At 39.5% G+C, this 13,975-nt stretch overlaps 2 protein-coding genes across 3 annotated transcripts in view; one reads left to right on the plus strand and one right to left on the minus strand.

Annotated features, from left to right (window-relative positions):
• LOC121639986 (Fc receptor-like protein 5) overlaps positions 1–13,975 on the minus strand; it is a 907,115-nt gene that overhangs the window by 722,673 nt on the left and 170,467 nt on the right. The gene's annotated exons all lie outside the window — the stretch shown is intronic.
• Positions 1,386–8,611, plus strand: LOC121639994. The gene is made up of 8 exons (XM_041985628.1): positions 1,386–1,689; positions 3,256–3,386; positions 3,488–3,837; positions 4,426–4,570; positions 4,707–4,943; positions 5,040–5,255; positions 5,695–5,755; positions 6,569–8,611. The coding sequence occupies exons 1-8, from the start codon at positions 1,515–1,517 to the stop codon at positions 7,645–7,647; spliced, it is 2,394 nt and encodes a 797-aa protein (XP_041841562.1). The 5' UTR covers positions 1,386–1,514; the 3' UTR covers positions 7,648–8,611.

Consider the following 13,975-nt stretch of genomic DNA (forward strand, 5'->3'; position numbering starts at 1 on the left):
AAAATAGAGACCATGCTGAAAGAGACATTGCCCAAGATCTTGGCCATAGGTAACACATGAAAATATGAAAACGTTACTTATAAGATGGCTTTTTAGTGTCTTAGGGTGTTTAAAAGTAACTGTTGTGTTTCGCTCTTACAGTCTCTTATGTCTACTTCTCCTTACCACTGCCACCCAAAACCAGAGAACAATTTTTACAATGTATGGTATTTGAACATTTTAACTGTATTAAAAATAACTTTTATGTTGTAATAATCTGAGGTGTAAAAATACATTGATCTACACTAATACATCAATTCAATGAAAAGTATCAATAGCTAGATGCAAACTAAAAATATCAAACATTGATACAGTAATAATTTGTTAGATACGCTTAAAAAAGAACATGTAAAAGTGCTTACATTAGCTTTGTTCAAACAACCAAAAATTATTATAATTTCCTGAAGAAAATTTCTATAACCAAATGTAAGACAAGGCAGGGCAGGGGAGTTTATTCCACATGTGAGGAGCATAAAAACTGAATGCTTAGTCCTGACTCTGGGAACAGAAACTAGATTTGACCCTGACTACCAGAAGGATCTGACTGGTTCATAACGAACCACAAGATCTTCCGTATATCCTGGTCTTGAACCATTCAGTGCTTAGTAAACTAAGCAGGATTTTGAAAATCCAGCCAGTGTAAAGATCTGAGGACTGAAATGACATGATCCACTTTCTTGGTCTTAGTGAGGACTCGTGCAGCAGCGTTCTGGACTAACTGCTGATGGACTGTTTAGGGAGAGCTGTGAGTACAGTGTTACCGTAGTCTAATCTACTAAAGATAAATGCATGGACAAGTATTTCTAAATCCTACTGAGACATCAAACCTTTAATCAACATGTTTTTGAGTGGTAAAAGTATGACTTAAAAACTGTCTTAATATCACTGCTGAAAATCAGGTCTGAGTCCATGATTTCTCCCAGATTTCTGGTTTTGTTGTTGGTTTTTAAGTTTTCAGAAAAGGCAAAAGACGAATTATTTAGGATAATTGTAGTTTTCTCCCTCCATTTTGTTTGTTTTGGGAGCAAAATAAAGAACAACAAGAACAACAATAACAATAACAAATTAACTAACTAACTAACTAACTTAATAAATAAATAAATAAATAAAGTTTTATTGAGGCTTGGTGGCAGATTTTTATAATTGCAGAGGAAGGACTTGCTCAGGCAAAAGCAAAATGTTTATTTAACACAAAAGTATTGTAGACGAAGGCGAAGTTCAAGTAAAGTTTAAAGATGCAGAATTTGAGGGTTTCAAAAGGGACATGTGTGCAATAATCCCGTTAGGCGCAGCTGTACAGAGGGAGGAGAAACCGAGCAATACGATAAATTGCATAGGAAGCCAGAGAGACAGGGCAGGACACAGTTTTAGTTGAACGTTGTTTTTCTTACAGTGGAGACGTGCAAGACCACGCTCTGTAAATTAGCGCATACTTTTTTGTTTTGAAGTTTAGTTTAACGGCTCCCATATGAAGGATGGACGGATTTTACCAGTACCCTGTTTTCTTTGGGTGCCACAAGGATCTCAGAGAGCAAATGAAGAAAGTGGAAAGATATTTCCGTGTCCGTCGGCGATCAGGCGGAGGAGACAGCGGTCCTCTGACAACCGTGGCTGAAAACGTCTACAGCATAACTTTCAGAAATCAGAAAGGTAGAGCAAAGAAACGCGAAATTATCAGCACCTTTTCGAATATTATTCGCTTTATTTCCTGAAATGAACATCTTCTGCGCACAAAGTGGGTCAATAATTCTGCTATTAAAAAATGCCCCCGAAATAATAATAAAAAAAAAAAAAAAAATAATATACTAGTATATCCACGTTTTATTTATTTATTTTATTTGATAAGTTTTTTGTGATTTTTATTTAATTTTATTTGTTTTCAACTATCGAATATGCATACACTCTAGTAGCTAAATACAAACAAGATAGGAAAGGAAAGTGAAACCTAACTTTCAACGGGCTACCAAGTGTTGTGCCCAATAGTTATTCCTGTTAGGAAATGTATCCCCTGTACGCGCAGCGCGCTCTCGTTCAGTATCGCTTACCGTCCTTTGTACGCTGGATTTCACCACGTAAAAAGAAAAAGAGAACAACATGCAGGTTGTTTAGTTCTTGTTTGACGGTTGTCGTAGTGTCAGTGAGGTTTGGCCAGACATGAACATCTTCTGCGCACAAAGTGGGTTAATAATTCTTCTATTAAAGAATGCCCCCGAAATAATAATAATAATAAAAACAACAATAATAAAAATAACAATAAAAATAATAATAATAATATAGTAGTAGTAGTAGTAGTATATCCACGTTTTATTTATTTATTTTTTAGAAGTTTTTTTGTGATTTTTATTCATTCATTTCATTTGTTTTCAACTATCGAATATGCCTACACTCTATTTGGTACTTATGTAAATACAAACAGGACATTTACATGGAAAGTGAAACTTAACTTTAAACAGCCTATCTGGTGTTGTGCCAAATAGTTATTCCTGATAGGAAATGGATCCCCTGTACGCGCAGCGCGCTCTCGTTCAGTATCGCTTACCGTCCTTTGTACGCTGGATTTCACCACGTAAAAAGATAAAAAGAACAGTGTGCAGGTAACTTTAGTTCTTGTTTGTTGTAGTGCCAGTGAGGTTTTGCTTCGTCTCTTTTAGCTTTTAGCACAATGCATTCTCAGTTTTTTTTTCTGTACGTAGGCCTTAAACTATTCATTTCAAAGAAGTTCAAACACAATGTAAAAAAGCAATCATGACTAAGTTCCCTCGAAGATTACAGTTTTTATATCGTCATGTAGCTATGTCATGACGTTCATGACGTTGATTACATAAATACTCAGAAGAAATTAGGTCAAATAACACGCTGTAAGAAGTGTAGAATGCAACGGAGTCTGGCAGACTGAGAAATACTGTCTTCCAAAAGCTGTACACCCCACAGAACTTTTGTAAATTAAAACAAAACTTTCTTACATTTACTGCAGTAAGAAGGCATTATCTGGTCAGTAGAGTTGGTCATTGGGGTGTATGTAAAGTGTGTGCAGCAGGCAGCGTTCAATAATACACTTTCTGAACTGCCATATTAACACCTGTATGCTTCTCTACTGTTTTTCAGAATCACCTGCTGAGACTATTTTAAAGCTACAAGAAGCATTTATTCAGCTCAGTCTTAATTCTTTAAGATTTTTTTTCTGTATAACATAAGGTTGTAAATGTTCTGTTTTAGATCAGCAAGAAGTACTTAGGAGAACCGAGCATGTTTTGGACCTCGCGGGTGTTCGTCTTGTGCTCACTGTCCGGGACAGCCTGGAGCCTCCCACCTCCACCCACACCACTAACTCCACACCTGCAGCAGAGGTTAGCACAACATTTCATAATTCTGTAACATTTTCTACTTTGATATATTTTAGTAATTAAAAACCAGTAAATGTTAACATTAAGGTGTGTTTTTAATACAGAACCCTCAATCCACTCCTGCTTCATCTGCTCCTCCAAGTGGTGAAGAGGATGAACCACAACTTGATAATTATGTGTCTTTTTACATGAAGGAAAGTGAAAACACAGAGACAGACCTGAACAAAGACTTCACCTCTGTGTGCTGTTCTCAGCCTCACCCAGCAGAAGGGAACGCTTCAGCCATGAGCCAAACTCAGCCTGGCGCTGTAGCTGAAGTTAGTGACTGGAAAGCTGACAAGGATGAGCTTTTTGATGGCGACTCATGCCAATGTGAGGATGATCCAGATACACGCCAAGAGTTTTTTGATGCAGAGGACATGTCAGGTTTCATTGAGAATATGTCACCTTTAAGTTTGAGTGACGGAAACACAGTAGTAGCCAGCTACAGTCTTAGTGATGGGCTCCAGGTGGTGGTGTGTGAGGGTGACATCACCAGTCTGGATGCTGACGTCCTGGTGAATGCTGCTAATGAGGATTTGGACCACAGTGAAGGGGTTGCTGCTGCACTGAGTCAAGCAGGTGGTCCTGATGTGCAGTGTGACAGTGATGCTTTAGTGAAGCACAATGGAAAAATTCCTATAGGGGAAGTAGTAGTGACCACAGGCGGTAACTTGAAATGCAAGAAACTTCTGCATGCTGTGGGGCCAGTGGGTGGAGAAGCAGGAGGCAGAGAGAGAATCTTACTGGAAAGAACTGTCCAACATGCCCTTAATTTAGCAGAAATGATGAAGTTCAAGTCCATCGCCATGCCGTGTATCAGCTCAGGCGTGCATGGTGTTCCTGTCACAGTGTGCTCTGAGGCTATTGCAGCTGCTGTTAAAGAGTTTAGTAGTCGGCGTGATCGCAGTCTGAGCAGAATAATACTGATAGATGACAGAGGAAAGGTGGTGAGGGCCATGCAGGAGGCGTGTGACAGGATTCTTGAAGGGATAAGTAACAGAAACAATGTGGCAAGTGATGTGGAGTTTCCGGTGGATGCTGATAGCCAAGATGCAGAAAGACGAGCTGCTGCTGGAGCTGCTGCTGGAGCTCCTGGAGGCAGAATCCGTGTAGAGATTGTTCAGGGGACCATTGAAACACAGCAGGTGAGAAATCCTTCAAGTAACAAACTGTTGAGAATAACTTAGTGAAAGCTGAACCTATATTAAACAAGTGACCAGAAATATGATCACCAGCAAAAATAATTGATATTCTGTGTTTTCCAATCTCTTTTTCTTGAAGGTTGATGCACTGGCATCTCCAATGGTCGGCAATGATCCCCTGTCGACCCGTGTTGGGAACATTTTAAACCAGGTGGTTGGTTCTCAGATGACCTCATTGTTTAGAAAGGCAGGAGGAGATGAAAGTCTCTATGGTGACTCGGTGCTGTTGGAGGGGTTGGCTGGACTTCCATCTGATGCATTACTCTTCGTCAACCTCATTCCCTGGAATGATGACCTAGATGGAACTGCAGTGGAGGTGAAATTATGGAGCGTACATGTGGAGCAGTTTGCTGTAATATAGTTTTTTCCTTTTGCTTGTAATTGAAAAATATTGAAAATCAATATTTTACAGGTTCTCAGACTGGGCATCAACAACATCCTGACTTCCTGTGAGGAGAGAGGGTTTGGATCTATCGCTCTGCCTGTACTCGGAGCTGGGATCGCCCTGGGTTTTCCTGACAGTGTGGTAGCCAAGATTTTACTGGAGCAGGTTAATGCATTTCAGCAGAACCGGGCCAGCAGCACACCGCTTGTGGTTCGCATTGTCATTCACCCTGATGCCAGTGAGGTATTAAATGTTTTCTTCCATGGAGGAGCTTTAAAGTCCAATCTTTTGCTTAAAATAGAGTGAGAAAACCTCTGATTTGAACCCAGGTTCTTCAGACCCATTCCAGCTCTGTAACCACTAGGCTACCACTACCCACCATTATTAGTTTTCTTTAACTTTTTTCAGATTTCCTGCCCATCCATTACATTTGGATTGATGATATTATCATAATTGAAGCAGTGTCATGTTGTCAGAATGGCATTTTTATTATATGGCTTTGTTAGTAGACATGGATCATAGCAGGGGTCACACCACAAGGTGGCCATTCTAAATTCACACACTTTTAAATAAATTAATTTAATTTAAATACATTTAAACAAATTAACGAATAAATAAACATCAGCTAATAATGTCTCAGATAAGTGTATCCTGACATTTAAATAATCTGTATACATCCTAGGTTCTGCAGGCCTTTAAATCTGTCCAAGAAGCCTTGGAAGTCTGGCAAGACCAAAATCAAGGTGGGTGTAAATATTAAAGATCTGAGAGCTTTGGAATCCAGTCTATTGTCAGCGGCTAGCTGGGTTTCTGGGTTTCACTGTTGTTATTGTCTGTTTAGAGGATGTCTGCAAGAAAAGGTGAACAAACATACAAAAATTGGAAGAACTCCCATTAGTACACACATAAGTGGATGAGGTAGCTTAAGCTGGTTTCTGTCTGTTTTGGGGAAAAGTTGCTGTACATACACTTTTTCCTGTATGAGTTAATAAGCCAGGCGTGTCAAAAGTCAGTCCTCAAGGGTTTCTGTCCTTCAGGTTTTGGGTGTTTCCTGCTGCAGCACACCTAAATCAGATGAACAGGTCTACATGCTAGGGCAGAACTTGACAACAAGATGTTAAGGAAGCCATTTAATTTAAATCAGGTGTGTTGGAGTGGAAAAATATCTAAAACCTACAGGACTGTGGCCGTCAAGGATCAGCTTTGGACATCCCTGATATTTGTAGAGAATAAAGTAATTTCTAAAGAAGTGCTGTCTTTATTTTGCTCTTCTGGATGTTCACACACCTTGCATTTATTGTTTTCCTCTTTGAAGTTTATTTCTAGAAATGGAACTACTAAAAAAAGTCGTCTATATCCCCACCTTCTGGAGACACTTCTCAACATAGTTGTTTTGTTTCTAATGAGTAGAAATTCTTCTTCTTTTCCTTCCTCCTCCTCTGGAGTCTTTTCAGTAATGCTTCCTATTTGAACCAAAGCGTCCTCCCTACAATGGCTGCTGTTCCATAATATTGAGACAAACAAGAGACATTAACAGAATCATTATTCTCCTTCAGCACCGACTACAAAGAGGCTCATTCTGCTGGGGAAAACTGGAAGTGGGAAAAGTCACCTGGGTAACAGCATATTTGGAGAAGATCTTTTCACTGCATACCACTCTCCTAACTCTGGAACTACAGTATGCCAGGCAGAGACCACGTCTGTCAATGGAAGGAGCCTCACTTTGATCGACACCCCTGGTTTCTTTGACACGGAGAAGTCTGAGGAGGATCTAAAGCCTGAGATAATGAGTTGTATGACAGAGTGCTCCCCTGGGCCCCATGCTTTCCTCATTGTACTGAAAGTGGACAAATTCACACAGCAGGAGCAGGAAGTTGTCAGTAAAATATGCCAATATTTCTCAGAAGATGCTTTAAAATATGCTGTGGTTGTCTTCACACATGGGAACCAGCTGCCTGAAGGGATGAAAATTGAAGAGTTTGTCAGTCAGAACCAGAAGCTGAGTGATCTAGTGGAGAGATGTGGTGGCCGGTGCCATGTTTTTGATAGTAAATACTGGAAAAACAATGAGCCCAATAATTACAGGAGCAACTGTTTCCAGTTGGAGGCGTTACTCTGTACAATAGATGAGATGGTGATGGAAAAAAATGGAGGCTACTACACCAATGATGTTCTGCAGAATGTGGAGAAACAAATACAGAAACAGGAGGAGCAAATAAGAGAGTCATCAGGAAACTTCTCCCCAGATGAGATCAGAAAACAGGCTAAAACCAATGTCACTAATGAACTTTTGATCCAGTTGGCAGGGACGGCAACGGGAACTTTGCTAGGGGCCTTTTTTGTTGTAGCAGCCATGGTTGAAGCTGTTAAAAGAAACGTGAAAAAGCCATTAGATATAGTGAGACTTGTAAAAAACAATATCCCAGCATTGTCAAGGGCACCTGCAGCAGCTGCAGTAGAAGGACAGGTAGTACTAGCTGCTGGAGTGATAGCCGGTGTGGGGGCGGCTACTGCAGGAGGGGTAATGGGTGGTGTCATCGGGCATAAAGCAGCTGAGGGAGCAAAATCACCAATGGAGGCAGCAAAGAGGGCATATGAGGATGTCTTAAAGAAAAGAAAAGAAATGCTAAATTAAAGATGCGTTAATGGATGATTAATGACCTTCTTGTTGTTTCCTGGGTGTCATTCTGTGCCTTTTGACTGTTGATGAACATTTTTATCTGTCCACTAATCTAGTCACACAGCTCTGATGTAAATGATCCAGTGCAATCCAAGCAGGCATCTAATGCAACTTTATAGAGTCCTGGTAGAGGTCGAGTCCGTACTTGCATCAGGCAGATCTGGAGAACTGGTTTAATCAGAGCAGAACCTCTAATGAGGTAGCTGCTCCAGATTTTGCCAACTCTATACACCAGAAAAATTAGAAGAGTTGTAGGAAAATTAAAGCACTGCGCAAGATAAATATGTTGCTGTTATAAATTGTTTTATTTTTGTCTTTTTGTTCTTATGGTGCACTTTCAAGTTTTTAGTTTTGGGGATAAATAAAGCTTGAATTACAACCGTTTCTGCTGCTCTGAAGGTGTGAATGAAGTGCAATAGTAAAGTTACTAAATATTATATTGTAAATGTTAACATTAATACTATATGGAATTGCATGGGGGATAAAATTTCAGCATTTTTATTATTTATCCATACAGAGTGAATGTGACAGTCATTACTTCATAAAGTATTTTCTCTTCCACATGATCCAAATGGATTTTTACCTCCAAAGATTTGATTGACTTATAAAGACTTAATGAATGTTTAACCTTTGCTATGTAAAATAAGTTGGATTTATTCTCTTTTTACTATTTCAGTTTGCATATTGTTTTAGTTTGTCTACTTTTTCTCAGTTTTCAACTGTGATTATATAAAAGTTTACAGCTTATAGGACTGTTCATGGATGTTTTCAAGCATGTGATGCTTTTGAAAAGATCTGAATGAGATACGCTTGGATGAGGAGAATATCTTTCATTAATTCTTTGGTTTGCATTTCAGTTATGCATAACTTTATAGCCTTGGTTCACTTTGATTAAATTTCTGATGAATCTTTTCTCAAATTTAGTTGCTTGTTTGTTCTGTTACGTTTTTTTTTTAAGCTGCACTTCTTGGAACAAAATAATTACTGTGACATAACAGAAGTGATTTATTAGGATTCATTTAAGAGCAATTTGTTAATCAGAAAAACCTTCCTGGGGAGGTGTTCTGGGCCTGTCCCACCAAGAGAGGATCCCAGGGAAGACAGGATACACTGGAGGGACAGTCTCTTGGCTGGCCTGTTAACAACTTGGGAGGGAGAAGGAAGTCTGGCCTTCACTGCTTAAGCTTTTGCCCCCATGACTCCGACCTCGGATAACCAATAGAAAATGGATGAAGCCGGAACCATGTAGAATGATGTTTGTGAAAGTCTAATATACTATTCAAGCCTTTGCCACAGGTCCCATGGCTGACTTGACCCCTTCAGTATAAGCAGAAATGAAGTTGTTCAAGGATTCATGACAAGACAGTAATATATATGCATCCTTGCAGGGGTACAGACAAATCTTATTACTCCAAGAATTTAACAGTTCTAGTAGAAATCAGGCAATAAGTAAATGGAAATAAAATACCAGAAAATGTGAAAATGAGACTGAATGTTATTGAAGGCATCATTGCTGGTTGCCTAGCTACTGATCAGACAGTAAAGCTGTGCCATATAGATGGATTAATTAAAATGTGATGTACATCAGTGTAAAATTTATTGTTAGTGACAATATTAATGAAGATTTTAATTGATATGTCTATTAACTTTAAAAATGTCGGTGCTCTTAAGAAACCCCTCTGGTCTAAATATTTTTCTTCTAAACTAAAACCCCGGTGTTACTCCTTTGTTCCTTTAAACCTACTTTAAAATGTGAGCAAAAACTGGGAAGCATTTTATAAGTACTGATTTATGAGAATAACAAATTCATAGAAATGTTGGAAAATACACTATTAGTTATTGGCTCTATTATGTAGTGTTCCTCAGAATGATCAGTTCTTACATTTAACTCAGAATCACTGATATCACAGGATGTTAGTAAGTACATAAATTTAATATTTTAAAGTAGAATGAATATATATATATATATATATATATATATATATATATATATATATATATATCCATCCATCCATCCATTATCTTGACCGCTTATTCCATTTCGGGTCGCGGTGAGCTGGAGCCTATCCCAGCATTTTAACAGGTGAGAGGCTATATACACTGCTCACAAAAATTAAAGGAGCACTTTAAAGAAACACATTAGATACATCAGATCTCAATATGAAGTTGGATATCTATACAAATAACGACAGGGCAATGTCTTAGGAACAAAAGGATGACAAGTCTTTAATGGAAATAAAAGTTTTCAGCCTACAGAGGGCTCAATTGTGTAGACACCCTAAAATCAGAGTGAAATGAAGATGTGGCAGGCTAGTCCATTTTTTCAAAAACTTAATTTCTGCAACTCAAAATGCTTTTCAGTATCTTGTGTGGCCCCCACGAGCTTGTATGCATGCTTGACAACGTCGCGGCATGCTCCTAATGAGACGACGGATGGTGTCTTGTGGCATTTCCTCCCAGATCTGTGTGAGGGCATCCCTGAGCTGTTGTACAGTCTGAGGAGCAACTTGGCGGCGCCTAATGGATCGAAACATAATGTCCCACACATGTTCTATTGGGTTTAAGTCAGGGGATCGTGAAGGCCATTCAATTGTTTCAATTCCTTCATCCTCCAGGTACTGCCTGCATACTCTTGCCACATGAGGCCGGGCATTGTCGTGCATTAGGAGGAAACCAGGACCTACTGCACCAGCGTAGGGTCTGACAATGGGTTGAAGGATTTCATCTCGATACCTTATGGCAGTCAGAGAACCATTTCCTAGGCAGTAGAGGTCTGTGCGTCCCTCCATGGATATGCCTCCCCAGACTATCACTGACCCACCACCAAACCTGTCATGTTGAACGACGTTGCAGGCAGCATAACGTTCTCCTTGTCTTCTCCAGACTCTTTCACGTCTATCACAGGTGCTCAGGGTGAACCTGCTCTCGTCTGTGAAAAGTACAGGGCGCCAGTGGCGGACTTGCCAATTCTGGTGTTCTTCAGCAAATGCCAGTCGAGCTCCACGGTGCTGGGCAGTGAGCACAGGGCCCACTACAGGACGTCGGGCCCTCAGGACACCTTCATGAAGTCTGTTCCTGATTGTTTGGGTAGAGACATTCACACCAGTGGCCCTCTGGAGGTCATTCTGTAGGGCACGAGCAGTGCTCAGCCTGTGCCGCCTTGCACAAAGGAGCAGGTATCGGTCTTGCTGATGGCTTGAGGACCTTCTACGGCCCTGTCCAGCTCTCCGAGAATAACCACCAGTCTCCTGAAATCTCCTCCATGTTCTGGAGATTGTGCTGGGAGACACATTAAACCTTCTTGCTGCAGCACGTGTGGATGTGCCATCCTGGAGAAGTTGGACAACCTGTGCAACTTCTGTAGGGTTAAGGAATCGCCTCATACTGCCAGTAGAGATAATTACTCAAGCCAAAACCAGCACGAGTGAGAAATCAGCCAAAAAAGATCAAGAGGGAGAAACTTGAAATGACCTCCACATGTAAAACCAGTCCTGTTTTGAGGGTTTTCTGATTGTTGCCACTGTGGTGCACCTGTTGTTAATTCCATGAACACCAATACAGCTGAAAGTGATTAACGATGCCCTCAGCTGCTTAACCAACCAGAAAATTATCAGACAGGTTTAACTGATTTCATGCCAGGCCCAATAAAAAAAGTGTTCCTTTAATTTTTGTGAGCAGTGTATATATATGTATATATATATATATATATATATATATATATATATATATATATATATATATATATATATAATTAATATATATTGAATTAGCACCTTCGTGCACCAGAATAACACAAGTAGGAGCTGTGGGGCAGAGGATAGAGGGAGTGTTCAGCAAAGATCAATAAAGACATAAAACAGTTTTATATGAACGGAAATATTAAGGCAGCTATCATGAGTCATGTTATCAGTATGTGCAAATGTTCTACAAGCTGTCATCTGTTGAAATCCTCAGTAACCAATCTCATCATCGTATACAGAGGATTAGTCATTAACACTTTATCAGAGGTTCATAAAGGAATATGGAATATAGTTGTAGGTAAGCGGGTTACAAAGCTTCCAAATCATCAGAGCAGAAACACAATGGAAACCTTTTTTTTTTTTTTTTAAATGTATGTTCTATTCAGCATGAAGGCAAGCAGACTGATGGTCTGACTGCTGTGTGATACTGAGAAAAAGTTGCTTTGCCAACAGGGAAAATTATAGAAATAAAGGATATTAAGCTTTGTGGAGATAATTCTCCTCTTTACTTTATTTATATTCTTTATTTAACATTTTGGTTATTGCTGAATCATATATTATTGCTGGACCTGACAGAGGAAACAAAAGAAGGAGGGAAAGTAAACAGATATTGAAAAGGCGAGAGTGAAAAGAAGAAAAAGAAGACAAAAATAGGAAACATTGGTATCAACTGTGCATTCAAAACATGAACAGAAAAACCAGACAACGAACTACCTGTCTCGTAAAGAAACTTTACAGAAAACAACCTACAGCCTCTGTAAAAAAAATAAATAAAAAAATTAAATAAATAAATTAATAGGAAAGAAAGAAAAAGCAGAGAATCATCAGGAGCACCCACTGGAAGACAAAGAGAAAAACATGAACAGCTACCACACCAGCGACAAGTATGAAAACAAACTGTAGCTAATGGTTAACCTGGAAGATGACGCTGCAATAAAGATAGTACTGAAACAGGCCTGGACAAAAATTATTGTACACTTAATATTTTGTTGCTCAACCTTTTGAGGCAATCACTGCAATCAAACGATTCCTGTAACTGTCAATGAGTGTTTTGCATCTTTCAGCAGGTATTTTGTCCCACTCCTCATAAGCAAATTGCTCCAGTTGCCTCAGGTTTGAAAGGAGCCTTTTCCAGACGGCATGCTTCAGCTTCTTCTAAAGATGCACAATAGGATTTAGGTCAGGGCTCATAGAAGGCCACTTTTGAATAGTTCAATGTTTTCCTCTTAGCCATTCATGGATGTTTTAAGCTGTGTTTTGGGTCTGTGAGGGACCGAGACCAAGGATGAAGAGAGCACAGGAGGTTTTTTAAAGAAAAAGTCTTTTGACATTTAATTTTACCAAAAAACAACAAAAATACAAATTCCTAAGTAAAAGTTCTGGGCCCATAAAAGAGGTCAAATAAACAGAACATCAACATAAGGAACTGAAAACTAACTGACCTGCCAAACTGACACACAAGGGAAACTATATACACTGGCTGATCAGACCATTTTGACACAAGAGGGAAACACATAACCATCTTCAGCTACCTTAATAAACTTAATTCACAACAGAACTTAAACAATTTAGACTCATAACTCATTAGGGAAACAGAAATCTAAATAATCATACTTCTACATAAAGAATAAACAAAGTAATACAAAACAATAGAAAATCTAAACCCCTCTCCCACTATCTTTTTGCAAGATGGATGAATCCAATTAGGCTGTAGCCTCATCAATGGAGATCCACCTCAGCTGGGACTTAGCAGGCTTGGGCCTCCCACACAGCAACTTCCCCAGAAACTAGTAACTCAAAGAAAATACATAAAACAAACCAAACAAGGTGACAAGAATGAGTCAACTAAAAGTGTGCACCCAATCAGTTAACCCCCCCTGCCAAACTTGCTAAGAAAAATGTGAAATATAAAGGAAATGGTAAATATTAAATAAAATGATTTAACTGAAATGAAGAAAAAGGTTACCAGACCAGGCTCAGTGTGTGGCTGCCTAGGCGGCCATCACAGGGTCATTGTCCTGTTGCAAGACCCATGACCTGCGAATGAGACCAAGCTTTCTGACACTGGCCAGCACATTTCTCTCTAGAATCCCTTGATAGTCTTGAGATTTCATTGCACCTGCACAGATTCAAGACACCCTGTGCCAGATGCAGCAAAGCAGCCCCAGAACATAACAGAGCCTCCTCCATGTTTCACAGTACGGACAATGTGCTTTTCTGGATATGCTTCATTTTTCCATCTATAAACATAGAGCTACGGAGCCCCTCTGATGACGTGGTAAAAAAAAAAATAGATGTAACGTGCGCACGAACTACTAATTCGTGGCCACGAATTACTATACTGTGTCCGCGAAATAGTTAAAACGTGCGCACGCAATAGTAACTCATGGCCACGAAGAACTTATTAATGATAAGCCTTAAAAAAAATCTCTATCATACTGTCCCGGTCCATCGTGTAGCCGCTCTGCCTATATCTTTCACCAAATAGAGGATGCGCTCTCAAGGAGCGTATTTATGTTATTATTTCGCGGCCACGAATTAGT

The sequence above is a fragment of the Melanotaenia boesemani genome, chromosome 5, assembly GCF_017639745.1.
Source record: "Melanotaenia boesemani isolate fMelBoe1 chromosome 5, fMelBoe1.pri, whole genome shotgun sequence".
Classification (NCBI taxonomy): Eukaryota; Metazoa; Chordata; class Actinopteri; order Atheriniformes; family Melanotaeniidae; genus Melanotaenia; species Melanotaenia boesemani.

Bases quoted from the DNA above. Each gene is read 5' to 3' on its own strand.
- LOC121639994 (XM_041985628.1), top strand. From the start codon at position 1,515: ATGGACGGATTTTACCAGTACCCTGTTTTCTTTGGGTGCCACAAGGAT. The intron at 1,690-3,255 runs GTAGAGCAAAGA...GTTCTGTTTTAG, and splicing joins AACTTTCAGAAATCAGAAAG to ATCAGCAAGAAGTACTTAGG. The intron at 3,838-4,425 runs TTTGAGTGACGG...GATAAGTAACAG, and splicing joins GAGAATATGTCACCTTTAAG to AAACAATGTGGCAAGTGATG.